We start from the raw sequence: 16820 nt of genomic DNA, 5'->3' as shown, positions 1-16820 counted from the left end.
TGGCTCTTTCACTTTTATTGCACAATTTCTTTTAATATTTTTGATTTAAAGACAGATATGACAAATGTTTTACCTTTTGTACACAACATAATCTGGTCCTCCATTTTTCTCCTTACTGGTATGAACACCAGCACGGAACTCCATTAACTTCCAGTTAACCATATCATGACTTTACAGTAAAATAGTGTCTTTGTCTACATCCATGTGGGCAGAACCTGTATAAAAGAAATGCGACTGCCAGTTATAGGTCCATATTTGAATACAGCTGATTGAAATCCACAAATGAGAATAGTTTTGGATGACATGAGCAGAATTTGGGTACATTCAAATCTTTAGCTCAGTAACTGGCAGACAGATGGGGACGTTTTCTACCATTTCTGATATCTCTGTCGCTTGTGCACCTTTTAAATAGAGTGGAACATGAAACCATCCTTTGAAAACTCCCCACACCAAATGTTTTTCTCCATGCTGCTGCATTTGGATGACTTGGGGGCATGGTGGAGAGAAGGAGCCCCTTCGTGAATAGGCACAGTGCGTCTCCTGCACAATACAATTGTCTTAGCTTCAGACGCATTAATACACTGCAGAGTTTAATTTTTCAGCATCAGAAAAAATCCAAGCATACATCCAAATCTACAAAAGAAATGAAAGCTCTGGAAGAAAAAAAACTGTGGGGTCTCCTGCACAGGCTTGTTTTTGTCCTCACAATCTGATAGATTTGGACATTTCTGTTCGGTGAAGAGGGTAAATATAAATTAATATGTTGGATCCTGACAGACTAAAGAAGACTGAATACTGGAACTGAATCAAAATGTGTTGTGAAAACAGCAAGTACTTCAACAATGTTGTCCCTTAAACAACCAGGTTGCTGCATCTTGTTTTGATTTTTATCTCTTTAGTCAATTTAATGTTTGTTGTTTATTTGAATTGTAAAATTCACATCAGACGTGAAAAAAGGATCATTGCTTTACGTCACCAAAACCTGACATTTTACTTGAAGTTTTCAAACTATGTGTGGGAGTTAAATAAATAAAACAAGAAACTTGGAAAGTTTATTTTGGCATTCAGAGCTATTGAAAGCATGTTTGCACTAAATCAAAGTTGTTTCTAGGATTTGGTAAAATCTCATAATTAATATCTGTGAAAAGTTTCCAGATCATAACATAAATAAAGAAGATGTCAAAAGGAATCTTTGGGCTTTAAATGTTTACTTCTTAGAAATAAACTCCCACAATTTGCAACTCATCCAGTTTTGTAAGGTCAGGAAAAGGCTGATTTTTAACATACTGAAGTTTAATATCACAAAAAATATGTTCTGTCTGACCTTTTAGAAATGTATTTAAATCAGAGCATTCCTATGAACTTCAACTGTTCTTTACTTTTAACTCTTTCACTACTTAGGTGTAATTTACAGCTTCATAAAAGGATCACATGAGCCAAATCCAAATTATTCTGCATTTACACAGTGTTGGTGGTGTTCATGTTGATTACCATGGAAATGGTGAAAACGCATTTTTGTGTGAATCTTTTTTCCTACATGTACTTTGGATTTCACTCTCAAAGAATTCATTCTTTGTATGCAATCAAAACGTCCCCACTGTCTTTTAAATGCACAGCACAAATATAAAATATTCTTAATTGGCACTGTTCAAAACAACACTGTTGACCTGCTGGTTTCTTTTCTGTGTTTTATGTTTCATTTTTCTTTTTAAAAAAGACTCTTAGCTGTGAAGAAGAAACCTCTCTTTACTGTTATCCCAACAATCCTAATTGGGCTTTATCTAAAATGTTCATACCTTTCTAGACACAAACTATATGCAAATGATTAAAAATAATAATTTATTAAATCAGGCATAAAAGTTAATAAATGAGTACCGTACTTAAATTCTTTCTCAAGCCCATCAGGTTCTAAGTAGGATATGAATGATGTGGTGTGATGGGCAAACAAAACTAACCTATAAGAAAAAATAAAAGCCACATTAATGTGCTTAAAGTTAACATGAACATAACAGTGATCTCATATAAAACATTGTTTAGTTAACTGCTTTTCTACAAAACAAGCATCGTATGCTTTGTTATTGAGCAAAATGTGCCTGATAAACAGGCATGTGATAAATTAAAACGTCAATAAAAAAGGGTCTCAAAGAGCCAAACGGTCTCTTTTCACCATTGGTCCATGTGTTTGTATTTACTAGTGAAAATGAAAGGAGTTTCTGGGAGAATGCTGAGAAGAATTTTGTGCTTTATCCTCATTGTTCTCCTCTAGTTCATCCTCCTCCTCCTCCTCTTCATCCTCAGAGTAGCCGTTATCAGCGGTGATGGAGGCTTCGCCCTTGCATTCCTGGATGGCCTCCTGGAGAGACCACAGCTGGCAGAGCAGAGACATGTCGAGCTGACGTAGACCCACCTGAAATACAGAAGCAGAAAATGAACCAAAAAGTCCAGATTGTTAAAGCTCCCATACAGACCCTTGTGTTTTAGCTCATTAAGATCACAAAGGTTAATACCTTTACCTTTTAAAGGTAAAGGTATTAAGACATTGTGTAAAAACTGTGTTATTAAAGGAAAAAATAAATAATTAAAATCCCTTTTTAAAACCACAACAGAAAAATGGTGACTCGTTTTTTCAAGAAGTTTAAGCCGTTAAAGGTTCCACAAGGGAAAATGACAGAGTAATAGAACATTCATTCTGCTCTGGAAAAGGCACAAAGAGAAGGCAAATAGTAAAAATACTGTTTTAATTTCCTAATTTGGTCAAGTAAACACTTCATGGGAAGCTATCATTTTTTCTCATCCTTAAAGTCAAAGCTCATGCAAGTTTTATTAGACTTTAAGTTTCTAATACAGCCCAAATGTCCCACAGGAAGACTTACTGTCCCACCGTGGATGCTTTGCGGCAGATGAGTAAACAGCTTACCATCTCTTTGCGCAGCAGCGCCAGCGCAGCGTCCAGTCCACCAGGCTTGGCAGCAGCCGCCTCTCTGCCTCCTCTGCAGCTGATCTCGGCTTGGATGCGGCTCCTCTTGCTGTGCATCGTCTGCATGTCCCTCCACGACCCGCCGCTGGAGTTCAGGATCCCGCTCAGGCTCTTAGGCAGCGGCGGCAGCCCCTCTGCGGCGGACACAGCGGCACCAACCCGATAGTCTGCTCTGCTTAAACTCCCGTCCATGACACTTTTTCCTCAGTAAAAGTGGATTTTACGTTTTCAAAACCTCTCAGAAGTAGCTGCTCACACAAAGGCGCTGTTTACTCAAAGAAAATGAGATCATCTTCCTGGTTCAGACGGGAGAAAAGGGATTTTTGGCTGCAGACAGAATATGAAGCTTCCGGGCTTTGTTTTGCATCCTGCTCTTTGTGTAAAAGGGGCGTTCACTGACAGCCCCCACCTTCCCACCCCTACACCCGGACAAAACAAAACCCCGCGTCGTTGTTTGCTACAAATGGAAACTGATTCTGCTTTAAACGCCTTAAATAAATAGTTCTTTCATTTGATGTGGATGCAGTCATTTCTTCTGACGATGATGTTGAGAGCAACATGTTTTTTTTCCCCACTTAAAGAAACCAGAAACAGCAATGGAAGGAAAATCTTGCAACTTACCAATAAAAGTCCAGATATGTGAAGTGCATGACTAACGGTCAACACATTCCCCCACCTGAACAATGAATCTCTGCAGCTCTTCCAAAGTTACTATAAGCCTTTTGACTGCTTCTTTGATTAATGCCATCTTTTGCACAACTGCTGATGTGCCATCACACTTGTGAACAATAGCTTGAACTATGATATCTGATGTTATTAATTTAGACCTCTGATTCCTCAACTTTTCCACCGACCTGTCTGCTGGGCTCCCTGCTCATAATCAAGGTGTTCGCATCAAACGCCAGAATCCTTTTGAGGGCAGCTGCATCTATGCTGAGCTTAAATTGCACACAGGTGGCCTTTACACACGTTGGCCAACTGACCTTTTTGGTAATTGTTGTATTTGATTTTATCTAGATGAAAGAGAGTAAAAGGGGCTGGATAATGCACAGCTCAGCAAGCTTTCATATGAGAACCTTGGACAGCTGGTATCCTTTCACTTGACAATTAAGTTTCACTTTTTGTTGGTCAGTTAAAAATCCCAATATTATATGCAGAAGGTTGTGACATGAAAGAAATGTAAAAGTAGACCAAGGAAAATAAATACTTTTGCAGTTCACTGTATTACTTAAGAACTCAGGAAGTCTATGGTGATAATTTCAGTTCATATTTTTATTTCACCTATTTATTAAAAAAAATTGATAATTTTTGTCTCCCTCTTGTGGAAAGAAACACACTGTGCAACTTTAGAACAGGATTTATTCTGGTCCAATATTAAAAAACTAGCTATCATTAAGGATGGGATGTTTAAAATGAAGTGCCGTCATATGATGTACAATTGCAAAGATTTATTTATTCTACTTGCTATAATAAACTGAAAATAAAACTCATACAAGCATCCATGCAAAACATCCACATGACTGTCAGCTTTACCTGAAAGTTTTTCCTTTCTTCCAAAAGCCTCACAAACCATGTTTGCATCTCAAGGGGGTCAAAAAGAGAATCTTTAAGTCAAGCCAAACAACTTTTGAACTGCAACTGATCTCCTAAAGGTTAGATGTACACAACATCACATTCAGGCGTGTGAAGGCAGGAGAAATTTGTTAATTTAACAAATCTGATTTGCAGCACAGAAACATTTTGCAAATGGCTGGAGAAACAAGAGGGCACAAGATCACAAGATTTCATTTTCTATGTAGAATCTCCCTGGTTTAATAATCTCAATAGGATACATTTAAACTAATATGAACAAGTCAAAAAGTCTGAAATGCTAAATGTTGGTAATTTTAAGTTACAATTTGACTATTACATCAGTATGTCATTTTTCTGTTAGGTGCATGCCTGCATAATTTCAGGAGTAAGTCGTGCACTTTTAAACACCTGAATCCTAATTCAAGTGTGTTTAGGAACAACTTCAGATTCAGCTGTAAGCAAGTATTCAGATAGAGAGAGAGAAGCAAGGCAACAGTCAGTACTCCGAAGCAAAAGAACCAGCGCTCCTAACACTTTATGCTTTTCGTCTGTCCTGTGTGCTTACTGGCTGAGCTCCCTGAGGCTTCGCAGTGAGTTGGCACAGCTGCTGATTAGGCTGCACAGCTGGATGCTGGCCTCCAGTGAAGCCGAGCTCTGTAACTGGGTGGTGGCCCAGCGGAGTTTAGTCAGAACCGCTTCTTCTGCTTCTTCCAAAACAGGTTGTAGGGTGGTGTTCTGCGGACAAACCGGGGGACGGATGGGAGCCAGCGTGGTGGTGGAGGCAGGAGGCGGAGGAGACGCGACGACGGGTGGAGGCAACAGGGCCCTTCCTCCAGCGGCGGCCCCCTCGCAGTGCTCTGGTCTGGGCTGAGGAACCAACACGCTCGCCTGACTGCTGGTTGGTCCTCCGTTGAGTTCAGGTGCAGCTGCCAGGACCTGGGCTGCCAGCTGTCGCTCTCTCACCTGGGACAAGGCAGCTTGTGGATTTAGAGCTATAAAAAAGAAAAAAAAAAAAGAGGATAAACTTAAACATCTCTAAAAGGAATAAATGAAAATGAAAACTACAGAAAAAAAAAACCATGTAGGAGTTTACCAGGGTTGTCCTTATCAATATCAGAGTCCAGCTCCTGACACGAGACACAGTAGTTCTTCTGCTGTCTGTCCTGAAGAAGAACAGTCTGGAAACACAAACATGTGCCTTAGATAAGTGAATCTTTCTCCATTGTTTACACTCAAAGCCATGACAACAACCTCCACTCACTAATAGTCATTGCTCCCAGTAACACTGTTTTTTACTCATATTGTAAATGTCTGCAGTGCAATAATTGTTACTGACCTTTAGCATCTTCAAAATGCTAAAGGTCACAGGAAACACACATGACAAAGACAGGAACACCGAAACAGGCGTATATCGCAATTGATATTGTCATATTTACCAATATTAACACACAATATTAATATTATAACTAATGAAAACTCAACATTCAGTTTCCCAGAACATTTGAATATTACTTAAAAGCAATTAAAAAAAAAAGAGACATAATAGTACAAAAAGCCCTAAACAGTCATCGCTACAGAAGGAAACATGTTAACGGAAAGTTGAGAAGAAGGAAAAAGTAATAGGAAAACGTGCAAAATAGCTTACTGCAGCCTCGCTCCAAGAGTTTGGGGATTAACAACAAACTCCTTGGACTGCAAAAATATTTAGTGATTATATAAGTACCGTACTTTTATTCATGATGCATGAAAGTAGTTTAGTGATGCTTGTGCTACAAGCATGATTAATAAGCATGGGGACTGAAGGCTGGCCCATGTTGTCCAACCTGACAGATGAGAGATAAACTGATATTGGCTGAGGAAGTTAATGCTGGAGAAATATCAGAAGACACACTCCAGATCCAATCACCTCTCATTACACAGGACTTAAAAGTATCTGCCACTAAAATCTTAGTAATTCAACATATTTGGACTGCTGTGGCAGTAAAATGAAACAGGACTATGCAGGCTGTAACAGTACTATTCCTGATCAGTGTGCTTGAGCTCATTCTCAATATGAATGTATATGAAGTGCTTCCGCTTTTATTCTGACTAGATTATAACAAGCAGAGGTCCTGCTTACCCCGCACACCTCGCAGCAGTCCCCCAGCATCTTGTACCCTTTCAGGAGGTAATCTCCCATCAGCTTGCTGATCTTGTCCTGTCTCTCCCTGCGAGCCTGGATCACCTTCATCTCAGCTTCTGTTGGAGGCTCCCACTCAAAGTCTTCTTCATCTACAGGTCGGCAACGACGAGTGAAAATCAACATCCGAACAAACACACTCTGATAATATCAGCTATGCTACATGCACACGCTTCCTTAATATCGTTACAAACATGCTAGCTGTATAATTGTTTATTACACATTGTAAAGCTTTCAGTTAATCTGTTTGAGTAAAGTTTTATTAATCTCTTATTTGCTTGCTACGATAGTTGTCAGAAAATAATAACAAGCTAGCCGTCAAAGCAACCGGGGTAACGTCAGGATAACAACACGTACACGAAGCAGCTCGGTCGATGTAAGCTAACAGAAATAAGTGCTAAATACTATTATACATAACATATACACGTTGTTGCTTAAAACTTCGAAATTAACAGACAGTTACGTTCACAAACCTCCATTCAAAGCCATGTTGCTTCACTGCTGCTACACGTTGTGAGTGATGTGTCTTCTTCGTGGCTAGTCAAAGTGGCAGGTGGCGTTTACCGCCCCCTGCCAGCTTTTACGAAACCTTCTTCTTCTTCTTGTTGGTTTTTACTGGATGTTGGCAACAAACTTTTAGTAGCATTACCGCCACTTACTGGTATGGAGTGTGGTTCGTAATGGTCTACATACTGTATATCTACTGTGTATATCTCTTTATATATTCTACCATTAAAGAAAAAAATAAAATATTATATATATATATATATATATATATATATATATATATATATATATATATATATATATATATATATATATATATACAGTACAGACCAAAAGTTTGGACACACCTTTTAATTCAATGAGTTTCCTTTATTTTCATGACTATTGACATTGTAGATTCACACTGAAGGCATCAAAACTATAAATAACACATGTGGAAATATGCACTAAACAAAAAAGTGTAAAACAACTGAAAATACCCCTTATATTCTAGTTTCTTCAAAGTAGAAACCTTTTGCTGTGATTACTGCTTTGCACACACTCTGCATTTTCTTGATGAGCTTCAAGAGGTAGTCACCTGAAATGGTTTTCACTTCATAGGTGTGCCCTGTCAGGTTAATAAGTGGGATTTCTTGCCTTATAAATAGTCATGAAAATAAAGAAAACCCATTGAATTAAAAGGTGTGTCCAAACTTTTGGTCTGTACTGTATATATATAGACACACCTATATCTATTTCATACACACATTCACGAACACACCTACTATAAGCAAATTCTATGAAATAATTTAGTTTTCTTTAAAAATCTAATAACTATTTGTATATGTTTACTTCCCAAACTCTTCCTCAAAATATCTAATGAATGAACATTTTCCTTAATACTTTCAAACTCTCTCCTCTTAAATCTTTATTTTTCTTATTTATGACATTCTAATATAACATGCTCTATTGTTTCATATTTTCTACAGTAATCACATTTGCCAGTATTATGCTTTTGAATTTTAAAAAGTGTATAATTAAGTCTTTTTCAAAACCTAAACGCAGACGGGATTTTTAAAGCGTTTTTCTTTGACCCATTAAGACCCAGCTAAGTCATTAAGAATATCTAACAGAAATCTAAAGTTAAAGTTGTCTTGGAAAAAAGACACGCACTTATTGAAATTTTTGGAGGCCGTTCCAAAATCCAGACAAATCCAGGTGGCCTCTTGTTTTATGGTCATCAGAGTTAGGAACTCATGCAAGAAAAAATTGTCAGATCCTGGTGGGTTCAGATCCTGCACTCCTATTCAAGCCACTTGGAAACAGCATTTTCTCCTAATACACTTTAAATCCAAACCCACCAGAGCATCTTCTTCCCTTCATATTTGCTGTGTCCTTTTTATGACCTGCTGTGAACTGCACAACGCTGTTTACAGGGCTTGAAATCTGAAAAAGTTCAAGTGATATTCAAATATTTGCAAGATACTATCCATTTAATCCCATTAAATGATTCCAATATTATTAAGAAAACCAACAGTATTAAAACCAGGGCCATGTGAATAAGAATTAATGACAGACAGAACTTTTGCTCTCAGAAATTTGCTTGACATTATTCAGAACTATGGATAGAAGCACCAAAAACATGGAGGCTTCAAAAGTGCAACGTCTTCCATCATTAAGCGGCTACAAACAATATCAGCAAGGATTAAAGGAAAAAAACTTTTGATTTTAATATTTAAAATAAATAAGTAGACACATAATTATACTTTGAAATCACAACTACAGCACAAAAGCATTTCTTTCCAAGTCATTTATTTTTTCTTTATGGGTAAGTACAGTATATCACAGAGTTCAAAAGCACAGTGGTTTTATGGGCTTCAAACTGACATTTTATGGGAGAAAGAAAATTCCACTTATGTGAGGGTTTAAGTAAGGGTCTTGTGAATTACTTTTGTTTTAAACACCAACATTCTCTACAACTACATGACAATACTCTCTACACGAACAGAAACAACAAAAGATCTAACAGGGGATTGATTTTACATCTTATTTCCTTCTGCCCTGCATTGAAATGTTTTTCTCTTCACTTCCTGACACGAGAATCTTCTTCTTCTTTGTAGCATGTTACTTGCTTTGGTTGTCTTTCTGTGGATGTCTTCTCAATCTGCAGAGTAACATCTTCTCTGTTTAGGATCAAGCACAAAATTTAGACTGTGAAAAATCTTTAATGAAGTATTAGCGATTGAGTCACCCAACAGGGCCTTTTAGAAATGTTTATACAATCTTGAAATATTCATTTAGGGTTCATTTAAGGTTGATTAAAGTGGACAGAAATATGTATTTGTATTCTGCCCCAAGAGGTAATAATTTGTAGAGGAAACTTTCAATTAAAGCTGCAGGTTTGTTGAATTGTATTTTTACAGTTTTGCACATCTGGAATTTTGTAAGACATTTTAAAACATCTCAGACTAGATGAAGTGTGTCTTTGGACATCATTTTTTTTTAAAAAGTTGCAACAGATTCTTAAACTCTTAACTTTGACTGGGCCATTCTAACACATGAGAATTTTTTAAATTTTAACCACTCCATTGTATCATCGGCTGGAGTTTCAACAAGGTTAACCTCCACTGGGGTCTCAAGTCTATATTAACCTCCAACAGCTTTTCATCCAGGATTACACTGTTTTTTCAGTCTCCTTGAACTCCATATTTGTTACATTATCAACTCTGGATCTCTGCAGCTCCTCCAGAGTTTCCATGGGCTTCTTTGCTGTTCTGGTTAATGTTTTCTCTGTATGGCCTGCCAAGCTTTGGTCATGGCAATGGGGCCACACGTTGCTCTTTGACCCTCCAAAGTGGCTCTTAATAAGCTTGGCTAGCATTGATACAGAACTGATCAGTGTTTTGAAATTTGACAGAAGTAAAAACAGAAATGTTTGCATTTTTCTGTTAATTTACTGCAATAGAGGCATATTAATTCAACATCAAAATGAAATAGAAAGATGTTTTTGTCATTTTTTGCCACTTTGTAACAAAACAATACATTTTTCCATGTATGGAATATTGCATGTAAGAAAATACTTGCTTTATTTGTAGAAGTTTTACATTTCTGTTTTAAAACCTGTACACATAAACACACATATTACTGTTTAACCATAAACCTTTTCTTGTTGTTGCAGATAAACTTTATGTGTTCAATTGTTGTTCAATTTACAAGTCAGGCAAGTTCTAAATGGAATTTCTTACACTGGATTTTATTTTGGTTATCAGAGTAACAGGGGCAGAGTACACATACATACATCCAATGAGACACTGCATTGTATTAGTAATAAAACAAATTGATGTTTCGCTTCCACAAAAATTTCGGAGCCTAAACTACATAATTTTTGACAGCGAAATCTAAAAGCAGTACTTACAGCGATGCGGATCCTTTACTCTGCCCAGGTTGGAGGAATTAAAAAATAAACAACAATTCATTAATATCAGCAAGACATCCTGAAATGTGTGTTAATAGTGAAAAAATACCTTCAGGTTTGGGGTGCATGAGGTTCAGTGGCAGCTCCACTGTGACGTCGCTGTGCAAGAAAATAAACCAAACAATTAGCAAGAGCTGCTTGGTAATCAGCTGTGATATAACTGCTGTGATGGACGCTGCTTACCTGGCAGTAAGGCCACCCAGCAGGCTTAGGGGCAAGGACATTATTATAAGATTTTTTCCTCTTCATTTAATATTTAGGTTTCTTTGAGACAAAAAATGTGTGACACAGACTCACCCTCCTCCAGCCACCATGAGGTTAATTTTAATCTTGTAGGAAACCAGGATACCCAACACCTCTTTTTCCACACCCTGCCGCAGCCTGTGTGAAAGAGGGATTTACAAGGATTTCAGGGATTAACAGGTTTATTTTAGTTAAGAGTACTACCATACGACATCATGGATTTCAAAAGAAGCAGCAGCAAAACTATAAAGTCTAAAAAGAGCTTACATCCAAAGGTGTAAACACAACGTAATCCTGTTTTTTTTTCTTTTTTTAGCTTTGTCTGATGTGTTGTTTTTGTACTGACATAGTGGTGGAGGCCAGGTTTGTGTCCTCATCCTTCAGCCGTCCATCCAACGCCAGACCTCTTTTCTCCTTGTTCTCAGCCAGAAGTGGTGTGATGCTCAGAGTTATATCCAAGGTACCGTTGGCTTCCACTGACTCTCTGAACAAACAAAAACAAAGGCCATTATAATATCAGAAAATTATATTAATTTATCTGTTTTATGTTGCCTTTCCTAACAGTTCAGGCAAACAATTTGGTGGATCTGGCTTGCCTTATATTTTTGGGGTACATTTGCTTATTTGCGCGAATGTTCCCCGATCTGTAAAGTTGACTTGCCATCAATTTGACTGAATTTTATTTTCTGATAGGCTCTAAGACGTACCCAAACTCTTGGCAAAGAACAGACTTGGTGTATTTGTCAGCTGAGTAGAGAACAATGTCGGTGGTTTGGTCCACTGTGAAAAGAGAGTGAAGTAGATACATTTTCAGGACGGGCCTAGATTTTAATTAAATGATCAATAAATCAATGACACAGGAACCCACCAGTGATTTTGAGTTTCTTCACTGTTTTGTTGCTCTCGTTGTTGATTTTGACTTTGATTGGAATAGGTTCTCCGTGGAAGTAGAGCTGTAAAAACACAGAAATTAGTTGGAGGTGTTAGTTTGGTTTTCATCTCTCTGTTTTATAAATACAGTATCTCAGTGTTGTAAATGAAAGGTTAAATGTCAGATAAGTAAAATAAATTTGCCCCCCTACATCTTTCTCCATTGATGCTTCTAAGTGAACGGGTTTGTCAGACATCATGAAGCTCTTGCAGATTTCAGCCTTGGGGCCGGCTCCCACCTGAGACGGGGCGTACTGGATTTTACGGACGACAAGGCGAGCAGTGTCCCTGTTCGGAGCACACAGATATAAACACTAAAAACATGACTCAGACTGAAAACCGAAGCAGGACTGATAACAAAAGTGCACTCACTTCTTTTCAATCTTTTCATCTGGGTTGTTCTTCTCCATGGCGAGGTAGGTTTTCACCTCGAAGTCAACACCACAAGCCTGCAAAGAGACACAAGATGATGAAGGTCTTGCATATTTCATGATGTGTGGATTTGAAAAAGAGGCGCACCTTTCCCTTGTCATCAGGTCCGGGCTGCAGAGAGACTGAGCAGGGCAGGTTGTTGGGAATCTGGAAAAACAAAATGAAGCAGCTTCTAATCAAACAAGTCATTTTTCATTACATTGTTTACAAATATTTGTTTTCAAAATGTCTGAATAGGAATTATGCATCAGTATGGTTTCATTGCATATCCATGTTTTTCAAATCAATTAAATACAATTTGGACAGATAGAGTAGGAAAGTAATAGTACTGTTTTTCTTTCTATGAAATCCACTTGATTTTTTTTTTTAATTTGTTTTTTTTTCTACGTAACTTCACTAAGATTAATTACTTACATTTATCCAAAAATTGTAGTACTGATTACATGGCAGCACAACTGTTAACACTCAGATGAACGGCGGCAAAAAAACTAATTAAATGAATAAACATTGAGCCTTAACATTATGCCAAGGTTAATAAACATTTTTCACTTCTAGCCCCTCTTTTCTAACTTATTTTCTATTTGACATCAATGAAAATAGACTTTTCCCAACAGTTCCAGCAAAGTGGTTCAGCACCATGGACAGAGGCATAAAAAGCTGACCCAGCTGAGGTCTTAAAATCCTCCCATACCTCAAAGGAGAAGGCGTAGGAGTTGTCCCCCGCCTTCTTCAGCAGGGTCTCATGCATGGCGCTCAGTTGCGGTTTGTTGCACTCAGGGTAGATCTGCACCTGCTCGAACCAGATGTCCTTCCTGAAGCACAGGCCCATCACGTCCAAGTCTTCACTACCATATCGGAAGGCACAGGCTAGTTGCACGAAAGCTGCAAACATGACAACATTTGAACATTTATCGCTGAGTTACTTTTCTCTCCAAGGAGATGAGTCCAGAAGGAATCTTTTTTATGTTACCTTTTCTGTCACCAAAATCTGCTGTGTCCACCTTGACAACACCATCTGGATTTGGGAAGAGTTCTGATTAAAATCTTGACAGTACAACCTCAGAAATATGGAGAAATAAAAATAAAACACACACCAATTCTGTCCACTGCAGTCACATGGTCCACATAGTCTCTCTTCCCCAAGTAGAGGGTAAGCTGTCAGGCAGAGGCAATTGGAGACGTTAGAAAAGTCAGAACATCACAATCAAAATGTTGAAGCAAGAGAGGGACACTAACCCCTCCATTTCCACTGGTCTTCTTGAAAATCCTGAGAAGAAATGAGAAAAAAACAGAAATTTAGAAACCGTATCTCCTCAGTACTTATGTTACCTGTTATTATTTACAGTCTTGCAGGATTTACTAATTAAAGTCAGGATGAATAGTCGATGTAATTAAGATTCAGTGGATAGCACTTCTACATTTCCCTGGAATGTAGAAGTAAACCCAATAAGTCTTTATTCTGCTTTATCCAGATAATAGCTAAATGTGGAGCTGCTTTACCTCATCCTGCCCAGATTGAGAGGTTGGGTCAGGTGAGGGAGACATAAAAGCTGCAACCAAAGTCTTCTCAAATAGCCGATAACCCCTGTGCTCCCGTCTGGAGCTTCTTACCAGTGTTAGTGTCTGAGAGTACATTTCAAACAACGCATCACCTCATGAGTTCTTACAAACCACAAATAACACCTTAGGGCACTTCTAGAAATATTTTCTTGAGATTTTGATACATAAAAAAAGTATTTCACTGAACAAAATTTTATGTGTTCTTTATTCAAGGGAGCTGCACACTGACGATTCTGATAAAGCATCATGTAAACGGATTATTAAAATGTCAAATAAAAACTTAATATATACATTTTAAATCAGTTGCTGCAGTGAAGTTTGTGAAAAAAATTATTAGATCCAAAGTTTAATCTTAAACTCTGCATGAAAACAGTTTCTAATAAAAGCAGCCAATCACAATGTTATACAAAAGTATTTATGCACTTTTATCTTTATTCATGGTTCATCATGTCCCAACCAAATTTGATAAACAGAATGTAGTGGTTTTCAACATTTTATCCAAATATACACTAAAAGGTGTGGCCCATATTTGTGAAAGAAAGAAAAAAGAATGAAAGAAGTACAAAAGAAAAAGTGAAATAAATAATACTTACTTTGCCATTTGTGGAAGATGTTTCAAAGTTTCCTGTGGAGGATAAGACAAAAAAGGTCAATTTAAGTTATGGAAAGGTCACTCTGTTGGCCATAAACTGCATTTAAAATACTGATTGTGTGCCTTCTGTCAGGTTTTTGGCAGGTGTGGTGATATTTCTTTTCGAGAGGCCGTAGGAGGTTAATCTTTTGCGATAAGATTACGCCACTGGTGTTAAAGGCCAATGCCAAAGCTGTTATTCTTTCAGCCAGCTGGCCCCAACCTCGTAAACATACGCATCAGGAAAAAAACCCAATAAAAAGACAGTTTACATTCAGCACAGTCTGTTCTCTCACAGTTCAAGAGAACAGACTGTGGGTTGTACACAAGAATTGATTAAGTGATTAAACATCTAAATGTGCATCTTGAGTTGGTATTTTTGGACACATGAGCCCTAAAAGAAGAATTACAACTACTCACAACGGATTATGAGAGGACATGCTTCAAATTGTGTGCTGTTGTGTCTTTTAACAGGAGTTTCATCTTTATTTAATAAAAAAAATGGCATGCACAAATATGTTGCATATAGTTTTCTGCACTTTTTATTAGATAAATACGTTTACGAGGGAAAGACCAAAAAAATATACTTTCAAGCCCTAAAAGTTATAGAGGATTTACTTTATTTTTGATACATGTGTACATGAGCAATAAATGCTCAAATTCTTGAAGAAGTTTGCAGTTAAGCCTTTTAACAAAAAGTATAAATTCTCTCATATATCTTGCACTAATAATTTTGTTATTGATTACAGTGATGAGAGTGATAAGAGTGAAGATTTCAGGCTGAACCAAAGAGGTGCAGAACAGTAACACAAACACACACAAGCAAAAATGACCCTGTGGTTGACAGAAATAAAACTGAATCATTGCTAGACTAAAGTAAAGTCTTTGCTCAAAGATTTTTCAGAAATTAAAAATTTTACACTAATGTTTGGCTGTGCTACTTTTGGGGTTTTGTAAGGAAAAACATGTTATTGTTATTTGGTTTGTCCATCTTTTGGCTGCTGAGAATGTTGAAGTCACAAAGATAAACCATAACTTTACTCTGAAGAGAAGATTCTCACCACAGAAGAAGACTAAAATCTACTTTAATCTGAACACAAGTTCAGTCTGACCTCGCATGGCCAGATTATCAGTCTGCTGTGTCTAGTACGCAATCACATATTTGACCTTAAGACAGTTTATTTCAACTAACACTTAGGACTTCATGATATCAGAAAATGAAAATAAGCCAGTAAAATTGCATATTGTAAATGTTAAGATGATTATATGATATGTAGTAAAAAACAAAACCAAATGCTTAAATCTGTTGTTAAATTATTAATGTCAGCCTGCTTTGGATTTAATGCAGTAAAAGACTTAATTAAATATTACATTTACATATGTATGACATTTGTATAATGAAGAAAATTTTTGTTGTTTTTCACATGCAATAACAATAGATTTGCATTTTTTTGATTAAATACAACACCACTTAGGTCATAACCAATTTACCAAACTTGTCAGGGTGATAACGTCTGTATTCCTAAAACTGGCAATTGTCTACAGCAGTGGTGCCCAAAGTCGGTCCTCGAGGGCCGGCATCCTGCATGTTTTAGTTCTCTCCCTGGTTTAACGCACCTGGATCAAATGATGGCTCTTTAGAAGGCCTAAGAAGAACATTGGCATGCTGAAAAGGTTGTTGGTACCACCAGGGAGAGAACTAAAATGTGCAGGATGCCGGCCCTCGAGGACCGACTTTGGGCAACACTGGTCATCTGCCTTTCAAGTATCCACATTTTTCAGTCCTAGCATCAACTAAAACACTCATAGATCTCTGCATATATGTAAATATAGCGTAAATCATGAATATTAACGCTACAAGAAGGTCTTACCTCAAGTTCCTAGTGTCAGTGTGTGTCAAGGTGAGTTGAGAGTGTGGCCAACGACATTTGGTGTCCCCTTATATACCATCTTGCTGTCTCGGTTTCAGAGTTAACAGCTACATTGCTGTCGTTGCCTCCTCCATAATCCAATTAAGGAATCAGCCCACAGCTTATTTTGGGTTACAAAGAGTTTAAAAATGTCACTCAGATAACCCAACAGCCACCACATAGCATGGTCATAGTAGGTTGCTAATCCAGCCTGCTATTCACTGCAGACGTAACAAATCCAACTATAAAATACACATTTACTTAGATAGGACAATAAATCCCTATCATTTCACTTTTAGTGTTTTAGCATTGTACAGATTAAAACTTCTTTAAATAGTTTGCAGAAAAGTATGTCTACTTAGAGTTTAATAATAGCCTTTAAAGCTGTTATTTTTAGTCTGACCTGTGTTGGAAGTCATGTTGCA

The 16820-nt window shown here is 37.5% G+C and overlaps 3 protein-coding genes across 3 annotated transcripts; all 3 read right to left on the bottom strand.

Annotated features, from left to right (window-relative positions):
* Window positions 1–571: 571 nt before the first annotated feature.
* Window positions 572–3371, bottom strand: fam89b (family with sequence similarity 89 member B). The gene is made up of 2 exons (XM_032577363.1): window positions 2918–3371; window positions 572–2407 (listed from the first exon to the last, which is right to left on the bottom strand). Exons 1-2 carry the CDS (start codon window positions 3167–3169, stop codon window positions 2192–2194), a joined length of 468 nt encoding a protein of 155 aa, XP_032433254.1. The 5' UTR covers window positions 3170–3371; the 3' UTR covers window positions 572–2191.
* Window positions 3372–4318: 947 nt separating this feature from the next.
* znrd2 (zinc ribbon domain containing 2) lies at window positions 4319–7336 on the bottom strand. Its single transcript, XM_032577253.1, has 4 exons — window positions 7202–7336; window positions 6669–6820; window positions 5643–5727; window positions 4319–5541 (listed from the first exon to the last, which is right to left on the bottom strand). The coding sequence occupies exons 1-4, from the start codon at window positions 7215–7217 to the stop codon at window positions 5111–5113; spliced, it is 684 nt and encodes a 227-aa protein (XP_032433144.1). The 5' UTR covers window positions 7218–7336; the 3' UTR covers window positions 4319–5110.
* Window positions 7337–9009: 1673 nt separating this feature from the next.
* Window positions 9010–16464, bottom strand: arr3a (arrestin 3a, retinal (X-arrestin)). Its single transcript, XM_032575706.1, has 17 exons — window positions 16357–16464; window positions 14448–14479; window positions 13531–13561; window positions 13389–13449; window positions 13265–13309; window positions 12986–13176; window positions 12382–12441; window positions 12235–12311; window positions 12015–12150; window positions 11801–11885; window positions 11640–11712; window positions 11279–11416; window positions 10987–11070; window positions 10873–10896; window positions 10739–10788; window positions 10630–10649; window positions 9010–9397 (listed from the first exon to the last, which is right to left on the bottom strand). Exons 2-16 carry the CDS (start codon window positions 14453–14455, stop codon window positions 10645–10647), a joined length of 1068 nt encoding a protein of 355 aa, XP_032431597.1. The 5' UTR covers window positions 14456–14479; window positions 16357–16464; the 3' UTR covers window positions 9010–9397; window positions 10630–10644.
* Between the last annotated feature and the right edge of the window lie 356 nt (window positions 16465–16820).

Source organism: Xiphophorus hellerii, chromosome 11 (genome assembly GCF_003331165.1).
Source record: "Xiphophorus hellerii strain 12219 chromosome 11, Xiphophorus_hellerii-4.1, whole genome shotgun sequence".
Lineage (NCBI taxonomy): Eukaryota > Metazoa > Chordata > Actinopteri > Cyprinodontiformes > Poeciliidae > Xiphophorus > Xiphophorus hellerii.
This window is presented reverse-complemented; position numbering and strand designations above follow the sequence as displayed.

Bases quoted from the DNA above. Each gene is read 5' to 3' on its own strand.
- arr3a (XM_032575706.1), bottom strand. The intron at 12,312-12,381 runs GTGCGCCTCTTT...GTCTCTTTGCAG, and splicing joins GACCTGATGACAAGGGAAAG to GCTTGTGGTGTTGACTTCGA. The intron at 11,071-11,278 runs GTCAGTACAAAA...TCTTTCACACAG, and splicing joins AACCTGGCCTCCACCACTAT to GCTGCGGCAGGGTGTGGAAA.
- fam89b (XM_032577363.1), bottom strand. From the start codon at position 3,169: ATGGACGGGAGTTTAAGCAGAGCAGACTATCGGGTTGGTGCCGCTGTG. The intron at 2,408-2,917 runs GTAAGCTGTTTA...TCTGTATTTCAG, and splicing joins CGCTGCTGCGCAAAGAGATG to GTGGGTCTACGTCAGCTCGA.
- znrd2 (XM_032577253.1), bottom strand. The intron at 5,728-6,668 runs GTAAGCAGGACC...TTGTGTTTCCAG, and splicing joins ACTGCTGCGAGGTGTGCGGG to ACTGTTCTTCTTCAGGACAG. The intron at 5,542-5,642 runs GTAAACTCCTAC...TCTTTTTTATAG, and splicing joins TATTGATAAGGACAACCCTG to CTCTAAATCCACAAGCTGCC.